At 40.0% G+C, this 19,411-nt stretch overlaps 1 protein-coding gene across 3 annotated transcripts; it reads right to left on the minus strand.

Moving 5' to 3' along the window:
- Positions 1-1,204: 1,204 nt before the first annotated feature.
- LOC134803981 (RNA-binding protein FXR1) lies at positions 1,205-18,832 on the minus strand. 3 transcript variants are annotated; one of them, XM_063776847.1, is made up of 15 exons: positions 18,687-18,832; positions 18,264-18,316; positions 18,027-18,180; positions 15,899-16,062; positions 14,974-15,141; positions 13,931-14,017; positions 13,380-13,527; positions 12,530-12,673; positions 12,146-12,283; positions 11,406-11,553; positions 8,524-8,614; positions 8,005-8,182; positions 7,582-7,669; positions 4,081-4,146; positions 1,205-2,091 (listed from the first exon to the last, which is right to left on the minus strand). In XM_063776847.1, the coding sequence occupies exons 1-15, from the start codon at positions 18,735-18,737 to the stop codon at positions 1,889-1,891; spliced, it is 1,881 nt and encodes a 626-aa protein (XP_063632917.1). In that variant the 5' UTR covers positions 18,738-18,832; the 3' UTR covers positions 1,205-1,888. The 3 variants fall into 3 exon arrangements, with proteins under 3 accessions (XP_063632917.1, XP_063632912.1, XP_063632923.1); XM_063776842.1 differs by having other exon boundaries at positions 13,380-13,545; XM_063776853.1 differs by lacking the exon at positions 4,081-4,146 and having other exon boundaries at positions 13,380-13,545.
- Positions 18,833-19,411: the final 579 nt, after the last annotated feature.

Below are 19,411 nucleotides of genomic sequence, written 5' to 3' on the forward strand. Positions count from 1 at the left end.
ATATCAAGAAAATGAATATAACCTTTTTTGTTAAGAATTTAATAGGGATTATTTCTTTCATTGACACTTTTTTCCTATATTGTATACTTTCCCCAAAAAATTAAAAAAACTGTGAACCGGGAACCGGGACATATTTCATGCAAAATTGCGGCAGGGGGAGGGAAGGGGACGCCAGCGTGCGTAAAGCACCATACCCAAAGGTATCATACTACATTAAATAAAAGGCTGGCTATAATTAGTTTTTCAAAAAACACAATTTGACCGAATCATAAATTCTGAACTCCAACCCTATCCTCTTGGGGTTCAATGTCCTAATAACTAGTGCAAATTACCTCTAATGAAATTTAAATTTTAAGAAAATGGAACAATCGGAATGGATTGATTTTGTTTCGTTCGAGTTTAAAACTAAACAAATTCTACTCTATTTTCTAATACCGCTGCTAGAGGCTATATACAAGTTTGCAAACGAAATACCCACTTCAGAAATAGTTATCGAAGTTTCAAATGCCGGCTTAATGTAAATATATTCCATATCCAATGTATAACAGGTGTTCAATTGAAAGTTGAAACTATTTGTATTGAAAGTTGAAACTTACACGGTTGTAAACTTGTTCATTTCAGATAATTTCAAATAAACACGTGTCCGTGAAGTTATGCAATTATACATTATAAAAAAACTTTATATGAATTTTACTTTCATGCAACTTGATCACTAAGTATCTTGAAAATTATGCAATGTTTTTTTTTTGTTTTTATACAAAACATTACAACCATAATTTTTATATATGTATGATTGTAAGCATATCGTTGAAATTTACAAAACATGTGAATCCTGAGACTAGCTGAAAGCGTATATCTTTGTAAATAATATTTCCTAGTGATATCCCGGCAATAATGCATATCACGTTTGTATTATATCGACTGATCCTTTAGTATTCCTAGCTGTAAATATGATCGTTATAGTCGTACACGTTTAGTATCAAGCTCCTAGCGTCACAGATCAGTGTTCCCCGATCCCGACGACTCTTCCACTCATAGTATTACTAAATGTACATCGCTGTAACGTTCCACTATAGTCCTAGTATTTTTTATAAAATATTATTGTATCTGCGACGTGGGTCATGTAGTGCGGGCTCGGCGGCGATAGCGCGCTACCGAGCCCGCGCTTCATTGGATATTTATTTATATACAAATAAAAATACGATTGAAAATATGTACAGAAATGTTTTATTTTATAGGAAATCACATAACCACAGAGTACAGGCTACGACACACGTATGTACTGCTGATCCGATCTCCCATAAAGGTACCGAAAGGCCGCGATCGGCGCGAATCGTCCGGGGAGCGACGTACACATCATTAATTTTCCATATTATCGATAACCAGGAGTACAAATCACGAATCTCTTATAAAAGCATAATACGAGTAAGTCTAGTGCCGGCCTCGCCGCGGCCTCCGGCCCCGCGGCCTCCCGGCGGGGGCGGGGGCGGGGCCGGCGGCCGCGCGGGCGCGCGACTCCGGCGGCGCGCGACTCCGGCGGTCGCGCTCACACATAAATACACGCGCAGGCGTCAAAAAAACATACAAAGTGCGCTGCGGCGCTACTCTATCGATTAAATACGAGTCGAGCGGGCGTCCGGGGACGGCACGCGGACAAACTAAACCGTGCGGCTCGCGGAGCCGGGGCTCGCGGGGTCTCGGCACGATACAAGTTACGTTACGTTAGGTTACGTTAGGATATAATATCTCGCGTCAGAGCGTCGGCGTCAAGTCAGGGCAGTCGGGTCCAGGCCGCGGCTCTCGGGTGGAGGCGCGCGGAGAGCGGAGCGGGCGCTCGGCTCGGAACAGACGAGGGCGCCGGGCGCCGGGCGCCGGGGCCGGGGCGAGCCTACGCGGTGCCGTTCAGCACGGGCTCGAGCTTGGCCTCCAGCTTGGGCTTGGCCAGCGGCGAGCGCCGCTTGCCGGCGCCGCCCGTCGAGCCGTTGCTCGCGCCCGTCGCGCCGCCCGCCCCGGCCGCCCCGCCCGCCCCTCCCGCACCCGCACCCGCACCCGCACCGGCCGCTGCGCCGGAACCGTTCTTCCACCCGCCTCCTGTCAATACACCACTGGGTAATCATACATTCTATAAGTAAGCGACTGATGGCATTAGATGGAAGCACCTGTACACAATAAAAGGAAGCTGAAGAAGACGGGCTCTTAAAACGTCGTCGAATATGACTCGTTATTTTACTGATTTCAATCTGATCTCAACACAATTTCCCGTTAAAAGTTAAAAATTGTATGAAAATGACAGCTGTCACCGTACCCAAGCCGTGTGAAAAAATATTATTATCATGATCATGAGGCAGTCAAATTGAGTCCGTGTGATTCCGAATCCTTTAGTTCCAACGGTCGAAAAGTTCCACATAGTCAAAACATTTGGAAGCGTTAAGCACGCAACATGACAAATGCTCATGCTCACAAAATGATTTAGGAATTTATGTTGTATATATGTATAGGCAAAATTCTAACTACTTTGCACACTGATTATAAAGAATAAACAGAGCCTTTGCGAGCGGGTGTGGTGAAAAATAAGTAGGTAAATAACACTGCAACACTGAGTTACGTGTCGGTGACAGTAATTCTCAGTAAAACCAATCCACAGTTAAATCTGAAAATTTTACTGATGTGAAAAGTAATAAGGAACATGCTGAAGCTACAATGATTCCACTTAGATTAAAACCAATCAAGAGGCAAAACTACTGTGCTGTAAATACAATAAATGAAAAATATTTAATACTGTAACTGCATTAACTGGCAACATTGAGAAAGTGAATATAATTGTTAGTATTGTTAAACAGCGGTTATTCAATTGGATTAATTGTATGAAATGAGTACTTCACAAAATAAAGTTGCTTTCAGTTAATTCCGAATAAAAGTCAGACACGCGAGTCAATCTAGAATTAGTCGAATATATCATCGCACGCTTCAGTAGTTACAGCGTCCAGACATTGACAAACTAAATGGGGTTGGCAACTGTCAAAGGTTTGCATAGATGGCGCCATCATAGCTTGCCCCTTTTTCTATGAGATTTGGCTTAAAGGGCTGGCATCCAGGGTATTAAAAAAACAAAAAATTGACACAATTCTAGGGATTGACAGAGCAAGCTATGATGGCGCCATCTACTAAAAACTTCCACCGGCCGACCCCATTAAACTAAATTCCTCTATGTATTTGAAAACTACATTAGAAAATGTCAACATTTCACAACAGATTTTATGTAGACCGTTTATTATTAGTATTATTACGTCTACACACGAAAATATTATATGGGGATCACTGTACTGCTTCTCTTGGGATGCTAATTTCTTGAAATAAATATATTTTTATTTTATATTATGTAGGTATCTGAATTTAATGTACAATTTTAATTGAGTCGATAAATATAACAATAGAGGTATCAGATTTCATTTACTTTGTCTTGTTAAAATAAACGGTGAGTGTGAGCGTTACTGCAAATTTGACAGATACACTAAATATTATAACTACATTACCACAACGTAAAATACGTTACTAACATGTGCATTAAAGAGACGCCATAATGGGAAACAGTCTAGTCGGTAAGTAAGTGTGTTCCGGTTGAGACTGGTGTCTTAGGAGATTTCAATAGTTTAAAAAAATGTGCCGCGTCGCCATTGCGGTATAATTTTGAGGAATATCGGCTTGAAACTCGGACACTTAAAAACCACCGACTTCATTTCATTAAGTAGATGCGCTCCGTACATTATGCGGTAGTTCTAGTTATGGCGTCATTTAGTTCATCAAACTCGGAGGCGCATTTTTTTCTTAAACTTTACACCTTTTCCAAGATCAATAGTGCACGCAGCCCAAGAGGACGGCCCCGGGTAAATCGTGAAATCGAACTAAACAAATTCTTTAGTTTTTAAATTCTCTCTCTCTGCTTTTTATTCAGCGAATACTACACGATTCTTAATTTTTGGCACTTAAATCGCAGGGTGTATATTTTCCACGCGAGTATGGCACCGGCGACTCGATAATAGGCGCTATTATGTGCGGCGCACGTCTAGCTCGGGGCAGTACCTGTCCTCCTCCTGCGGCGGCGGCGCGCCTCGCCGGCCGCGACGCGCTCCTCCGACGACGCGGACTCTGCACAGTGCACAACCCCACTGTTCCAGTACACCCGCACACCGCACACCCGCACCCCGCACACCCCGCACCGCCCGCGGTGACAGCTGTCTGTGCGCCCGTGCCCCGAGAGTACTAACGGGATCGGCAACTCTCTACGCGTATGTCGCGTTCCTACGTTTTCATCTCGAGTAGCATAATAATTCAAACTATGGGAACCGATCGAATCTAACTCGACCTCTACGTGTCCGCGGATGCGTGTTCTAAAAAATATCGTACTTCGTATTAAACTAACGAAAATAATACAACACTACTAAAAAGTACGATGGCACTCTCGACTCTTAGCCTTGTATTCGGAAAGAACTCCTATAATAGGCCTGTTGCAAGTAGCAAAGAATCACGGAAATAATGGTTTCAAAGAAACATATATGTTAATATGATTCTAAAAAATGGCCCAATCTCAGTATAAACTGAAGGATTATTAATATATTCAATAAAATAAAACTGCAAAATTCACCAATTGGCCATTATTACTGAAACGCCAATCAGAAGCATTCCAAACAGTGACGTCATCAATCTATAACATATTTCTTAGAGCAACATAGACAACCTCATTGACCGAAATCCATACGTTCTCACCAAAGAGTTCGAAGGTGCAAAAAAAATGTTATTTCGCCACTAAACATTTATTACGTCCAAAAAATATTATTACACGATATAAAGGAGATATCTATTTGTTATTATCTAAATAAAATGCTAAATAATACGGTATTTCACAAACAAACTTTTTTAATTATTTGGCTGAATGGAACTATCATTGCCATGTTGGCTGTCGTAACTAGAAAAAATGAAAAATTAAAAAGTAAAACTGGCGCTCGGTGATTTTCACTCAAAATTTACTTGTATCTAAATAATTCATCTTAAATTGCAACCGTGTGAGAGTTTTTGTCTAAAATGAGTTATTGTGATAAATTTTTGTAATGTATTTATCATCCCTAATCGCAATATATGGTGCTGAAATAACAATATCATTCGGATTTAAGGGAAATTCGTAACTGTAAGTATGTAAACAATGTCTACCACCCTACCACCAACTAAATAGTGACGTCACAAATGTCGTGCGAGGCGTTTTCGCGCGAGTTTTAAACTAGCTATAATAAAATGCAATTATTTATGTTAAATCTTATGAGTATAGCTGAAATATTGTGTTTTTCGGAACCAATACAAGTGTACCGACAATAATAAAAGGGATTTCAAAATTTGTCATCAGGCCTATTACGACAGCGGCGTCCTCGTTAGTCTAGTCGCCCGTCGATAGAATAAAGACATCAAAAGGATAAAGTCTACCACAAGTTACACCACCACCGAAACTAAAAGACTATCACAGACTACATCTACTAGAAGCGAGACTCAACAAACAGCTGTCAACCGCTGGCAGAAAAAAGTAAATAAACATCGCATTCATCTATCCGGAGCACTTAATGTACTAATTAAAATGTAAAAAAAATGGGTGCATTAAAATATACATAAATAATATAATGCATAAATATTATTCAATTATCGTACCAGGCACTACGTAGGTCATAAAAATCGCATCTACATTTTAACTAGCACATTCAGTAATATTTTCAGATTTTATGCAACTACATGTATGACAATTATATTTTTTTTTTTGGAATAACATTCAATTGGAGAAACAACTATCACTAAACCACTTGACATTGAAACTACCGTTTGATTATAGACCCATTAACCTTAAACTTAAGCTACATAATTGAAATGACTCAATTTGTTCATTTAGGGCAGGGGTCACCAAATGGCGGACCGCGGTCCGCATGCGGACCGCCGACCTATATAATTATAATACATATTTAATAAACTCAAGTAGAAACGGACCGCGATAGTCACATTATTTTAAAAAATCGGACCCCTGAAGAAACTAATTGGTGACCCCTGATTTAGGGGTTAGGGGTAGATAAATTGAATCTCACTAAACTGCAAAACGTAATTCAAGACCAAAAAAAGTAAGACAATGTTGCCACTGCAATAATTTGTTTGTAATTCCTTTTGATAAATAATCACGCTAAGATAATTTATTTATTAGTAATTTTACTACTACGATTTAAAAAAAGTACTTTTATTTACTTATTTTTACATAAATAAAAGACGCGCTAGTAAAAAGTGGCAACATTTTCTTACTTTTTTTGGTCTTGAATTACGTTTTGCAGTTTAGGTATCTAGTCTTAGTACCTTTACTGTTTAACTGAGATTGTTTGAGAGATCATTGCGCGCGCTACAAATACAAAGAGTCTGCAAAAAACAAAGTTAAAATACTTCCTGATTTCTGCATTTTGCATCTCAGTTAGACAATAAAGAAGGAAGTGACTCTTTAATGAACCAGTCGAATTAGGAAACTTTTACACCAGAGATGTGCAAGATAGTAAGAGGGTAAGCTAGGTTATAGACCAGGGGTCACCAAATGGCGGACCGCGGTCCGGATGCGGACCGCCGACCTATATAATTTTAATACATATTTAATAAACTCAAGTAGAAACGGACCGCAATGGTCACATTATTTTAAAAAATCGGACCCCTGAAGAAACTAATTGGTGACCCCTGTTATAGACGTCACAGATGAAACACTTTCCAAAAAAGTAAGACTTGAAAATAAGTGGGAGGGTATTATACACTGTTGTAGTTTTGGCAATGACAATGAAAAACCCAATCCATTAGACGAATAAAGGCAAAAGTACCGATTTTTCGTTGTTTGTATGCATTGTGTTAATATAAGATTAAGTTTCCTGTGGGCGCAGGTTCTGAATGGGCGCGCATAACATCAAGACACGAGGTAGCGTGTCCAGCCAAGTTCAAAGAATTAATGATTTAGGTCATTTCGAAGTCACTGTTACGTTCTCCTGCGTAACCCTTACTTCCTACCGAAACGATATCGCGCCATCATCAATATTATATCGCGAAATAATCAAAATACCTTAGAGTTACAGGGTTGAAGGTTTTTTAGGACTAAAAAATAATTCCCATAATGTGTCCCTGCTTTTGAAGCTCGGTACATGATACTTTCATAAATTACGAGTATATAATGTAGCTACTGAACCCAGCACCTGAACCTGAGATGATCTCAGCAGCAGTGGTCTTAGCTATGCAAGTTGGCGTTGGCACATTTCCAGTGGAAAAGCTTCATGTTCATTATATTCCTTAACCTGCGGGTATAACACAACTGTTCTAACAATTGGCTTTACCGGTGACTCGCGACTAATAGTCAGTTGTGTCAGCCCCGCTTTGGTACAGTCGGCATCCGATAGATAGGGACGGCTAAAGTGGCCAAATAGGACGCGTGTTTTACGATATATTCGGCCATTCTGGCCGTCATTACGTATTCGATGCTGATTGTACACGCTCACACTCGCAATAATGTAGGGTCATGCTCGTATTCGGTACCTCGGTCAGCGCTGGACACGTCCTGCGAGTCCAGCACGGAGCTCTCGTCGTCCGTCTGTCGCCGCCGGTCATCGCGCCGCCGGCCAAGCTGAAAAAATTGAAGATAAGTTAAAAGCGCGCCGGCGCTTAAGGGTAATATTCCTCTCATCATCGCGTCTCACTCTCTCACTAAGCAAAATGCGAGACGCAAATACACATCGGACAAAGAAATCGGACAGGTGGAATACCACCCTTGGGTAATTTAATTCAAAGCCGGGGCGGGGGTATATTTCTGGAGAAGGAATAACTGTCAGAGTTACGCCAGGGCAGTTTTCGGAAGGCCATTTAGTAGGAAGCTTAAGAGTCGGTCATTAGATATATAGTGTCAGGTGAGGTAGTCAGTCCCCGGCACTTTGCAGTGTATAGGGGGGGAGGGGTGCTCACGTTGGCGTTGGGCGCGCGCGGCGGGTGCGCGCGGCCGTTCTCCAGCGGCGCGCGCTCGGGCCGCTCGCCGCGCTCGCCCCGCTCCGGCCGCTCGCCCCGCTCCGGCCGCTCGCCTCGCTCGCCCCGCTCACCCCGCTCGCCGCGATCCCCGCGCCGGGCGTCGCCGCGCTCGCTCGATCTGCAGAACAATACCATAACTATTAGTAATGTTCATCCGTTTCGAGACATAGGCTCCCTACGTATACATAGGTCACTGGATAAGTTTTGCAATAGGCAAATATGAAACAAAGAAGTGGCCAATATTTCCATAGACAATGTTTAACGGAAAAATAATTTCATTTTTTAAATCTACATCTTAATAAATTTATTTAAACTTTGTACAAATATTTAAATAGACTATTTCATCTGAGCAAAAGCAGGTGAAATTTTGATTTGAATCAAAAAAGCTTTTCGCTATTGAGTCCGTTTAAAATCTCCGAAACACGAGTAATAAACGATAGCCAATAATTCGATATTTACCGGTTGGAGCGCGCACCGCGGCCGCCGCGACCGCCCCGGTAGCTGCCCTCGCCGCGCTCGTCGCCCAGCTCAGGCGTCATACGGCGACCACCTAGAATCCAATATTTAGTATTAATATGTGACGTTCCACGGGAAAAGGTACCTTATGAGGGTTTCTAGTTTCGGAGATATGAAATGTTTTGTAAAGAGGTGAAAAAATGCTCAATTTTTTTTTATTGTGTGATCTGAAACCTTAATGCGTAACGTTTGTTTACCTGTTTTTATTTTTGTTATAAGTTAGTTATAAGCCTAGTAATGTCGTCTCAGAGTTTAGTAGAAAAGGTACCTTATGGAAAAAAGATTGAAAATTCCCAAAAAAACTAGTCAATACGGGAAAAGAAGGTTGGTAGAGAACTGTATTAGCATTCTGCAAAACTAATTTGATAATTTCAGTTCTGGTTGGGGCGCCTCGCAAATATTATAACCGTACATAGACCGACATCACAAATCCAAGTAGCCTGCTATTATACCAAAGTTACTCTCGTCAAGTCTTTCTTAACTAGAATAATCTTCATTTGGTTTGGTCGCATGCAATAAATCAGCCATTGGTTTGCTGAAAAATGCCAATACCCGACGCATTACCTTATGGAATATCTGAGGTCATTGAACCTCAATGCCGCTTATCTTCAATAGCAACCGAAATATATTATTGATAAGAAATAGACGATTTATACCATCTTAACCCCAAAATATTATTAGTTTATCCTAACTGTTCCATCATCATCATGCCTCATCATGTAACTTAATCACAAGGTACCTTTTCATTACATACAAATTATTGGTCTTTTTTAAGATTATTATGACGAAGAACTAATTAAATTTGGGGCAGTTTAATGTAAATTAATATTTTCTATTCATAAAAGATAAACTGTAATATGATTGATATTTTGTAGTGATGTATTATTAGATTTATTTCCATAAGGTACCTTTTCGTAAATGTATGGAGCAAATACTGTTATTGTTATGTAAGTTTAAAGTGGCATAAGGGGTTAAATATAGTATTTAGTTGGGGTTTTAGGATTTATTTCATTTGAATGACAGAATTTCTTTCATATGTGCTCAGAAAAATTGATTGTGTGTCACATTAAAAGTAAAAATATTCAATTTTGTGATTTTATATGAAAAAGTCAGAAAATACATTTTCACCTCTAAATCGGTATTGTTTTTTGCTTAAACTGTCTGTCAGTGTCGTTTTCTATTAGATAAAATTTAAATCTTGAGAGCTCATTGCAATCAATCGTGAAAATGAAATAAAACTTTATTTTCAAGAGATTGGTTAGTATACACATAAATCAGTCGATATCAAAAGTTTCTATTTGCATTACAGAACAAGTCGCAATATTTTTTTAATCTCAGATATATAAGGTATTATTATTTGTAGTCAACTATGTAACTTACTTCAGGAACATAGTTTTTTAGGCGGCTAAACTTAAAACTTCTCTATCGTAAAGTTGCTCATTTCACAACATTATTTTCAAAAAATCATATCTCTGTAACTACGCAACCTAGAAGGTTGATCTTTTGTGTTATCGATAGCTTATTTATTGTAGATTACTGGGGTATGCATAACTCCATACCCGCCATAAGGTACCTTTGACCGTGGGACGTCACATATCATCAATGTCGCATTGCAAAAGATGGTGGAGATATGTTTCTATGTTTATTGGTAAACTATGGGGTTGTGTGGATGCTAGGACGAAGTTACTTAAATTAGGTCGAGGAATTTGATATTATTTTCTTTTATTTACAAACATATCATAAACCTTATCTGATGCGTTCAAAAACCGCGAATTACGGCCAGCATAAAGAGACAGTTTTTTCAGAACAAATTACTTCTGAAAATGTTATTATTATGTCATAATAACATCGAACATTATTGGAAAATTGAATTTGATTTAATAATATTACAGGCCATTTCGAGTTTTACTTATTAGAACTCATTCCAATATGATACTGATCTATCAGTGTCAAACTTCGAGCAACACGGAAGGGAGGCGGCATTCGCACTATTTCCCCTCTGCCGAGGTACAAGATTAGCGCGTCAATCTAATCTAGCGCGGGTAATAAAACTAGTTGCACTTGGATTTTTCACTAGACCGAGTCCAGACGCGCGCGTGAACACTGCTGCACAAAAATGCCTGTTTGCTCGGTTTTTTGTTATAAAAAGAGGTCGGGGACATCAAATTTACAAAAAGAAAGTGTTACATTTCACATGTAATTTTTTTTTTTACATATCATACGTTTAATTACATTCAAACACAATTATTATATTTTAGTCTCATGTAATTGTTGGATTTATCGATTTTGCTCGCTTAGTACAAATTGCGGATCGGTCGAGCGACAAATCCGACTTCTCATCTCTCAGAATACAATAACATACTTCAACGAAAATGTGTTAGTGTGCGTGTTGTGACACTTGTCACTCGTCCGTACACAAAAAGAGATCGAGGTTTGCAAGATTTGTCTTTGACGTGTGTCATGTTCTATGTATTTGTGTCGTCATTACAGATTGGATTTTGTATGGAAGTGTGTGAGAAGTGCGACTGTGTGCACCTTTCCCCCCGCGAAAAATGGCAGAAAGATTTGTACGGTGAGATATCGCTTGGGCCCCTCCCTTCCGATGTGTCGGAAGCCGGTGTTGCTCGAAGGTGTCAAAAGTAACGTTTTTGGTTGAAAAAATGACACTTGACACTGACAGATTAGATCATATAGGAACAGATCTAATAAACAGGTCACCGAGCCACTACTACAGTTGATTGCTGCCCGCACTCGCGTCCGTCCAGCTGCCGGTGTGAGGCTGGTGGTGTGCAGTGTGTGCGGTGTGGGGTGTGGTGTGCACTCACCCGGCGGGTAGCGCTGCGGCGGCGGGCGGCGGCGCGCGCGCGCGGCGGGGTGGCCCCGCGGCGGCGGGTACGACGTGGACGTGCCGCCGATCACCGAGCGCAGCTGCTGGTCGATCTCGTGCTTCTCGGCGCGCAACTGTTCCACCTCCTGGAAACGACAGACTCATTTTATACGGCATCGGCGTTCACGTTTCGAAAGTTCGCTAATTGCCAAGAACGAATCGGCGAAAAATAATAATTAATTATGAATTTATTATTACTGTCAGTATACAGTTGTGCAGTGTTTGAATCTACAAAACGAACAAAAAAATCAGGCTAGTATTTTTTGGAAACTGCTATAGACCTAGAATTATTTCTAGTGACATATTTTCAACTCATTATAATTTCTTTTACATATTTGTCTTTGACTTGTTTAAAGCTTATCAATAGCAGGTTTATCCATTTATAGAAAATTCTATAGATGTTTTTGATAGAAAAACAAAAAAAACGAATGCTGCCAGTAACTGGCCGGTTTTAGTAATTGGCCACCAAATGAATTCTATTCACCTATAAACAGAGTTCATTTTAGTACAAGATTTCTATAACTGGCCAGCCTTCAATAACTAGCCGCCTTATACTAAAATGAATTCTGTTTATAGGTGAATAGAATTCATTTTTAGACTAGGGTCGACCAGTTACTGGCGAATTACCCTATTAAGTAGTAGTTTTAATTTCCAGCCAGATATGATCGTAGAATGTACCTTAAGGTGCGCGACGTGGTACTCGACGAGCACCTGCGCGTTGACGATGTTCTCGCGCGTGCCGACGAACACGAACGGCACCACGCCCTCCTCGCGCGGCCCCACCGGCGCCGGCTCGTTGTCGCCCTCCACCTTCACCTGCACACAGGAACAACTATAACATTAGGCTCAGTATATTTGCAAACCTTTGGAAAGTCCACTAGAGAAGCTTTTTGCCCCTACGACTGTCGAGAATGCATGCATGTTTAAATGTAATTAAAACAAAAGATATCTTGACGAAGGAATGCCAATAACATTTCGGCAGTCTTATATGATAGAAAGAAAAGGGCATCCTCCGCGTACCTACAGGACGTACTTATACGGTGGAAAGAGATGGGCACTCACACGCACGACGCCGCTCTTGTCGACGATCTCCTGGATGACCTTGCCGTTCTTGCCGATGACCTTGCCCACGAGCGCGCGCGGCACCTTGATGGACTCCTCCGCGTACTCCAGCAGCGCGCGCGCGCCGCGCACCGCCTCCATAGTCTGTACACAAACAGATCACTTCAACAACCTACCATGACATTAAGGGCCAGTTGCACCACAATGCACTCGGCGTTAACAATTAAACTTTTCATGCATTAATATTTAGCGAACTCTTTATCGGTGACTGACGGTTTGGTGCAACCGACCCAACTAGACATATTTCTCAGGGGCGTCCCTTTGATCCCCTGGGTATCGGCCGTGTGGTACTAACTATTGCAGTGTTGAGCTGTGACAGTTCAGTTTAGTATGCAAAATTTAGTTCCAATGAAATTCCGCAATATGGCGCGTGATTATTACTGGTGAGTGGTGAGGCTGTAAATAGAAACCTGGACAGTTAATACATTTAAATCCATACTCACGTATCTGTGCATTAGCGTATAAGGAATTAAAATAATTTTGATATGCATTGGAGATGCTTTCTATTAAGAAGCCATAATTAAACCTAACTTAAAGTTAAAATGCATTAGTAGTTAAAGCAGTTTCACAATGTCTAACTTTCACACAAGACAACTGCTAGAAAGTGCCCAAAGGCACTTACTTTAGCATTTTTAACGCTTTTTTTTTACATACAATTAAATAAAACTAAATCTATAAATAAAAGGGCACTTCTTACATTTTACTTTTTTGTGGTCGTATCCGACATTCGATATCGGATCGGACAATGTGTAAAGGGTGTTAGAATGCGGTGGATAGAAATAGAACTGACCTCGCCACAGATCTTGAAGGTGCAGGAGCACTCCTCGAGCTCGATGTTGGAGACGCCGGGCACCTTCCGCGCGAGCTGGATGTTGGCGCCGTGCGTGCCGATGGCGAGCCCCATGAGGTCCTCGCGCACGCTGAACTCATCCGAGTACCTGCCGCCCGCCAAGCTACTATCAATTGAGGCCGACGTCAGTTATCGTTAATAATCATTTATAACATTCATTGGTTACTCTCACAAAAACATCATTTTCATATTGGTTTTGGTCTTTGCAAATTAACATATTTTTATTAATGTTGGCTGACTTGTGTGTCAATTCCAAACGATCAACAAAAACGTGACATTCATTGTATACATACAATGACATAGATTATAATGATATAAGAAAAATATATTTTTTTTAACCCCAGTACGTGGTTTAACAATGAAGCATAATAAAAATTGAAGAAATGCTCTTTATCAAATTCACTTTGAAAGAGGCATTTTTACTTCACACAAACACACTGAAACCTGTGTAATTAAAGTTTCAATAAAATAACAATAACAACTCAACTTACCCTCCTTGGTTGTGTATTTTGGTGGACTCCAACTGTCTAGCTGCCTCTTCAGTCTTTTTCAGCAATAACAACTTCTGCGTTAGATTTCTGCAAACAACATAAGCCATTACTAAAACACTATTAATATAAACTATGTATTACTGATTTAAAAATAATTGATTAAATAAGCATTGTGTGAAGCTATATACTACTATCTCGATCGACTCGTGACCGGCAGCCCTGAAGCTTCTGATTTAATGTTAGCACTGGCCTTGCTCCGTCAGTGAGTCTGCGGACTGAACAGACGGGAGTTCAATTGATACTTGGCAAATGAACTTCCGAGAAGTGCTTAATTTTCACTACAAGGCAATGTAAGGTTTACATTTTATTTAATAGTTAATATTCGTCGCTCGTACAGTGTATCCGTAAAAGAACCCGACCCACCGCCCCCCGCCCCTTATCCTTTTTGAGGGTAGTCACGGCACGATCTCGTGGCCACCGGGATAAATCAGCTTTGTTTGATCTAAGGAACAATCGAGCCAAGGGCATCATTACTGTCCTTACTTACCCAAGATTAGGCCCATCAAAAATCGTGTTCATTAAAAACCATTTTCACTTCAGCAGCTCAAACAAGGGTACTTTGCTTCTTAAAAACAGTGAGCAAAATGCGATTTTGCTCACTGAGTGAGACAAAATGACATTCAAGTGACCTTTATAGTCAAATGTCTTTTCAACATGCGGGGTCTAATACAAGTTCGATATACTTGGGTTCTATTATCTGTCCCTCTAGGTATGTTCTCACTGCTTAGGGTGGAAAATTTTGTGTACTACACGAGATCAAAGTTATTTACATCTCGTGCGCTTTTGAATCCCTTACTACGCTCAAGATTCTAAATTAGATTCACTCGCTACGCTCATGAATCTATTATAGAATCTTTCGCTTGCACGGGACTCAAAATAAGCACTCGAAGAAATATCAAACTTTGATCTCTTGTTGTACAAATAACTATTCTTCATTATAATGTTGGGTAAAAGTTAAAGTTTAGTGAAGTGTAGGGGCTGACCGGAAGTGCATCTCCTGCAGCATGAGCGCCCGGCGCTGGCTGGAGTCGCCGCGCGCGAGCACGGCCAGCGCGCCCCGCTCGGGCACGTACCACACGAGCGCGGCGCCGATCGCCTTCTGGAACTCCTTGTGCGCGTTCTCCACCTTAGCGCTGTGGATCTCGTGCAGGCTGTGGGACACGATCACGTTCAGATAGACACGCCATCTGTACCGACGAGTACGGATCTATTCTATACTTAAGTTTACTATTGTACCGGTAGTTGGTTTGGAGAACTGACAAAATGTAGTTTTATCAATAATTAATTATCTAACCTGTCCTGTTGAACCTATAGTGCTCAATGAGCTATGCAGGTAGCCAGGAATTCAGGAAAGTGGCCAGCCGTTTCACTATGTCGTTTACAATTTACATCTATTTTGGTCATATTTTTTTCTTCTTCTTTGATATTCATTTAGGTACCGGGTCCCAGTCCCATTATGGGTCTCAAATAACGAAGCCTATGCTATAACCATAACTCTTATGTCGTTATTCGAGTAAATGTAATATTACTTGTTCATAGAATTCACAAACAATAACAGCATAATATGATTCAAGCTAGCTACGACTATCATTTTGGTATACATTTCACACTTGATTAAACATAGAATAAAGAAAGCGCTTCATAAAAGCAAAATAACTGTCTGTAAAAGTGTACACAATATACACATGCATATAAATGCAAAATCAATTATTATGGGTAGCATTTTTTATACTGTTCATTAATGTCATAAAGCCAGATAGATCCATTGTATAATGTATACGCAATATTACGTACTTTTGTCTTTTAACCTCAAGAGTACCTACGTCCTTAGTACCTACACTACATACAAATTGTATTGCATACTTGGTGTACTAGGTTTTTTTTTCATATGTAATCTGATTTACTTACTAGTCTTTGAGATCTTCAGGGACCGGTATCTCGAACTTGTGGAAGGTGGTTTTGTCGATGGGGGTTTTGGGGGTCTTGACTCGGAGACGGTCCTTTGGCACTATTTCTGTGTAGCAGTTGTCCCATTCTAAATATTCTATCACCAAGAAGTCCCCCCTCATCATCTGGCAACAAAAATAATAATGCATGCTTCTAATTATTAATGGATACAGGTATTGTTAATATACTTTGTTGCCTAGCACCCATAGTACAGCAGCTTTGCTTAGTTTGGGGCTAGGTTGATCTGTGTAAGATGTCTCCTAATATTTCTTTATTTATTAATTAATTTAAATAATGACTAAAAGATGTCAGAAAAAGAATCAGGTTATTGCCTGCATGCACTCCAGTCCCATCACAAAACCACACTAGAACCAAACAGCTCTAGCCTTCTGCACTGTGATTTGTGCCCTTCCCTGGGCCCGAAAATTTGTGAGGCCTGGCTGGTCAATTTTCTAGGATTGCATGGCCTGCATGGGAAAATGTGTCCTGATTGGTTTTACAGCCTCCTTTATTGACTTGATCAACCACACCCTCAACACCACCTCTATCCCTGCAACATTGGACTCATTGGAGCCATCAGAGCTCTGCACAGCTGGCAGCAAGAGACCTGATGGCTGCACTCTTGTGTTGTCGAGCCTTTTACTTTAAGGTCACCCCTTTTAGTAGGACGCCACTTGAGCTAGGAATTGGATCTAGCCTGGGCATTAAAGCTCCAAAAATATATTTATAGTTTTAGGTTCTCAATAAAAGTATATGTTATGTGATAACTAATAAATTACATTTTTCACAGGATATTGAAAAGTCATCTACTTTATTTTTTTTGCTCAGCATGAATTACTTAAAACACTGAAGTAATACCATACAATAAGTGTCCTATTTTGCAATGTTACTATAAAATACTTTAAACACACTAAGTTGAACCTGACAATATGGAATTGTAGTACCTAGTATATATTTTAAGTACCCTTTTTTGGACTGGAAAACTAGTGGGTCACTTAGGTGAAAGATCAAAAAATTTTATTGCCATAAAAAATCAACTGCAGTATTTGGGATAATACATAAAATATACTTATGGTTCAAACTTGATTAGGAGCTAATAGCCTTGGTAAACATCTGTCTTTAAGACCCCAAGTCTAGACTGCCACCCTTGCCATTTCAGCAATTTAACATAAAGCCACTGCCCTTGAGATTCTTATATCAGCTTGTCCTTGAACATACTGCATTATTCAACCTTGTCAGTCCAGTATAGCTTTGAAGATGTGTATTCTATTCATATTATTCCAATTACCATATTTTAAAATAGTCACATTGGGTCAGGAGTAATCTTTTAAACAAGAGTTGTCAGATTTGGGAATAATATTTAGTTGTTAATTTAAGATTTAAACTTATTTTTCTCTTTATCACACAAAAATGGCACTACTTGAGAATGGGCATAATCCGAAAATGCTTTGCTTAGCTATTATGGGCTAAGATATGGAGGGTAAGTAAATATTCAGCATTTCTTAATCTTTTGTCCATTTGTGTGGCCAGTGGCCAATTTCAAATTCTAAATTGACTATAACAATCTATTTAACACTCAAAATGTAATATGCCAAGAGAATGAAAAAAACGATTAATTAGGGTACACCTGTGTTGACAGATAGTTTTGGTTTGGTTTTCTACCCTATTATATAATAATCTCAATTACTATAGTGTAAGATCAAAACCATATTATATAAAACCCCACTTACAAACAAAAACTAGAACAAATTTACCAGTAGACTCAGGTAATTTCAGCAGTTTTATCTTAATCATGGTCAAGCCTTTGTTGCATCAATTCTTAAAATAAATTCTAAAAACTAGATGTATAACCAGTGTCACAGGCAAATAGTAAACTACAGTAACATGCAATGAAAATTAACAATAAATAATAACAGTAGTTGATGATGATTGTAGTTACCATGGTAAACAAATAATGGGATCATTGATCAGTTGACAGGTGAAATTTGAAATGATGTAAAAACTGTATAATAAACTGAAGCTCATTAGTTTCAGATAAATATGACCATCTGATAAATTTAACTGGCATAAAAAACTATAAATAACTTACCTTGATATTGGCCGTCCACCAGCCGCATGCTTCCTTCTCATTGGAACGGGCAAACACCTCAACTTCCTGATTTTCCACAAACTCTGTGTGTTTTCCCGTGTCCTTGGGCGGCAAGAACACTTGTGAGAAAGGAAATTTGGATTCTGGCTGCCAGCTTAAACAAAATCACTCGAATTAGTAAATAAATACAACCAAAATTTGTATATGAGTAGTAATTAAAATCAATTATACACTTACTCATTTTCAAAGGCTACAAGAACCTCGTTGTCGAGCACGTCGGTGACAGTGGCCTATAAATATAAGGAATTTTTTGAGAATCCTGTGATCGAATAACTTAGTAATGCGCTAGAAATAAGAAGTTATGTAGGTCAGATACGCAAAATGAGCTACAACTGTAATCCGGCGAGAGCCGCCCTCATTAAACTCCTCGACCAGAGCTAAAAATATATAAAATCGGCATAATTTACAGCACATGGAAAATTCACGCCCTGACAGACGGACATGGCGTCCATTCCAGCCGTGATGATCATCCCGGAAAAATATTTTTGAAAGTTTACCTTTTAAAGTGAAATTACTGACTGAAAACAATTTAAGAGATGTAGCACCAACTAAATTACCGTTTTATAATGAGAAATTGAACGTACTTCATATTTTACAAACCTTATAATAAGCACCATTTTCACCGTACACCTCGACCGACAAATCCTCCATTTTGGTTTGAAAGCGTATTTAGATGAACGAACGCTCGTCGACTGACCAATCAAAAAAAATGCATAGACAACTTTGCTTTTATTCTATTGCAGACTATGGTTTTAGGTCTTCTACAGACCTTGCAACAAATGGTATGTGATTTTAAAGTCATAACACACTATCGCACCGCACCAAGGTCACGGTGCAGTACGGTAGTGTGTTATGGCTATTAGATAGACAATGCCTAGCAATTTGCTAGCAATGCCTAGATTATGCCTAGATAGGTACCATCGAGCTCTTTTCAACGCGCTTTAAAAAAGACACAAATGGATACATGTGTATTTTTTTACACGATGGCGGTGGCGGTTTTTGTCAAGCGTTGCTGGATTTTCGACTTTAAGCGTTGGTCGTTAAATCGAATTTAAAGCGCGTTGAAAAAGCGTTCGAGCATTTGAGGCTAAAAGCCGTAACAGACTATCGCACCGCAACTCGACCTTGGTGCGGTCAAAATATCTCTTTCTCACTCTCACTTATAGCTGCGTCCTTTACGTACGGTGACCACCTTAAGGCCCCAGTACACAATGGGCCATCGCCGGCCACTACAAGGGACGCAGCCATGCGGTAGAATGAGAAAGCAATATCACTTGCTCCCTCTAACGCATAAATGCGTCCCTTGGAGTGGCCGGCGATGGCCC

Source organism: Cydia splendana, chromosome 2 (assembly GCF_910591565.1).
Source record: "Cydia splendana chromosome 2, ilCydSple1.2, whole genome shotgun sequence".
NCBI classification, from domain to species: domain Eukaryota; kingdom Metazoa; phylum Arthropoda; class Insecta; order Lepidoptera; family Tortricidae; genus Cydia; species Cydia splendana.

Bases quoted from the DNA above. Each gene is read 5' to 3' on its own strand.
- LOC134803981 (XM_063776842.1), bottom strand. From the start codon at position 18,737: ATGGAGGATTTGTCGGTCGAGGTGTACGGTGAAAATGGTGCTTATTAT. The intron at 15,142-15,898 runs GTAAGTAAATCA...CGTGTCCCACAG, and splicing joins CCTGAAGATCTCAAAGACTA to CCTGCACGAGATCCACAGCG. The intron at 12,674-13,379 runs GTCAGTTCTATT...GTTTGTGTACAG, and splicing joins CCTTCAAGATCTGTGGCGAG to ACTATGGAGGCGGTGCGCGG.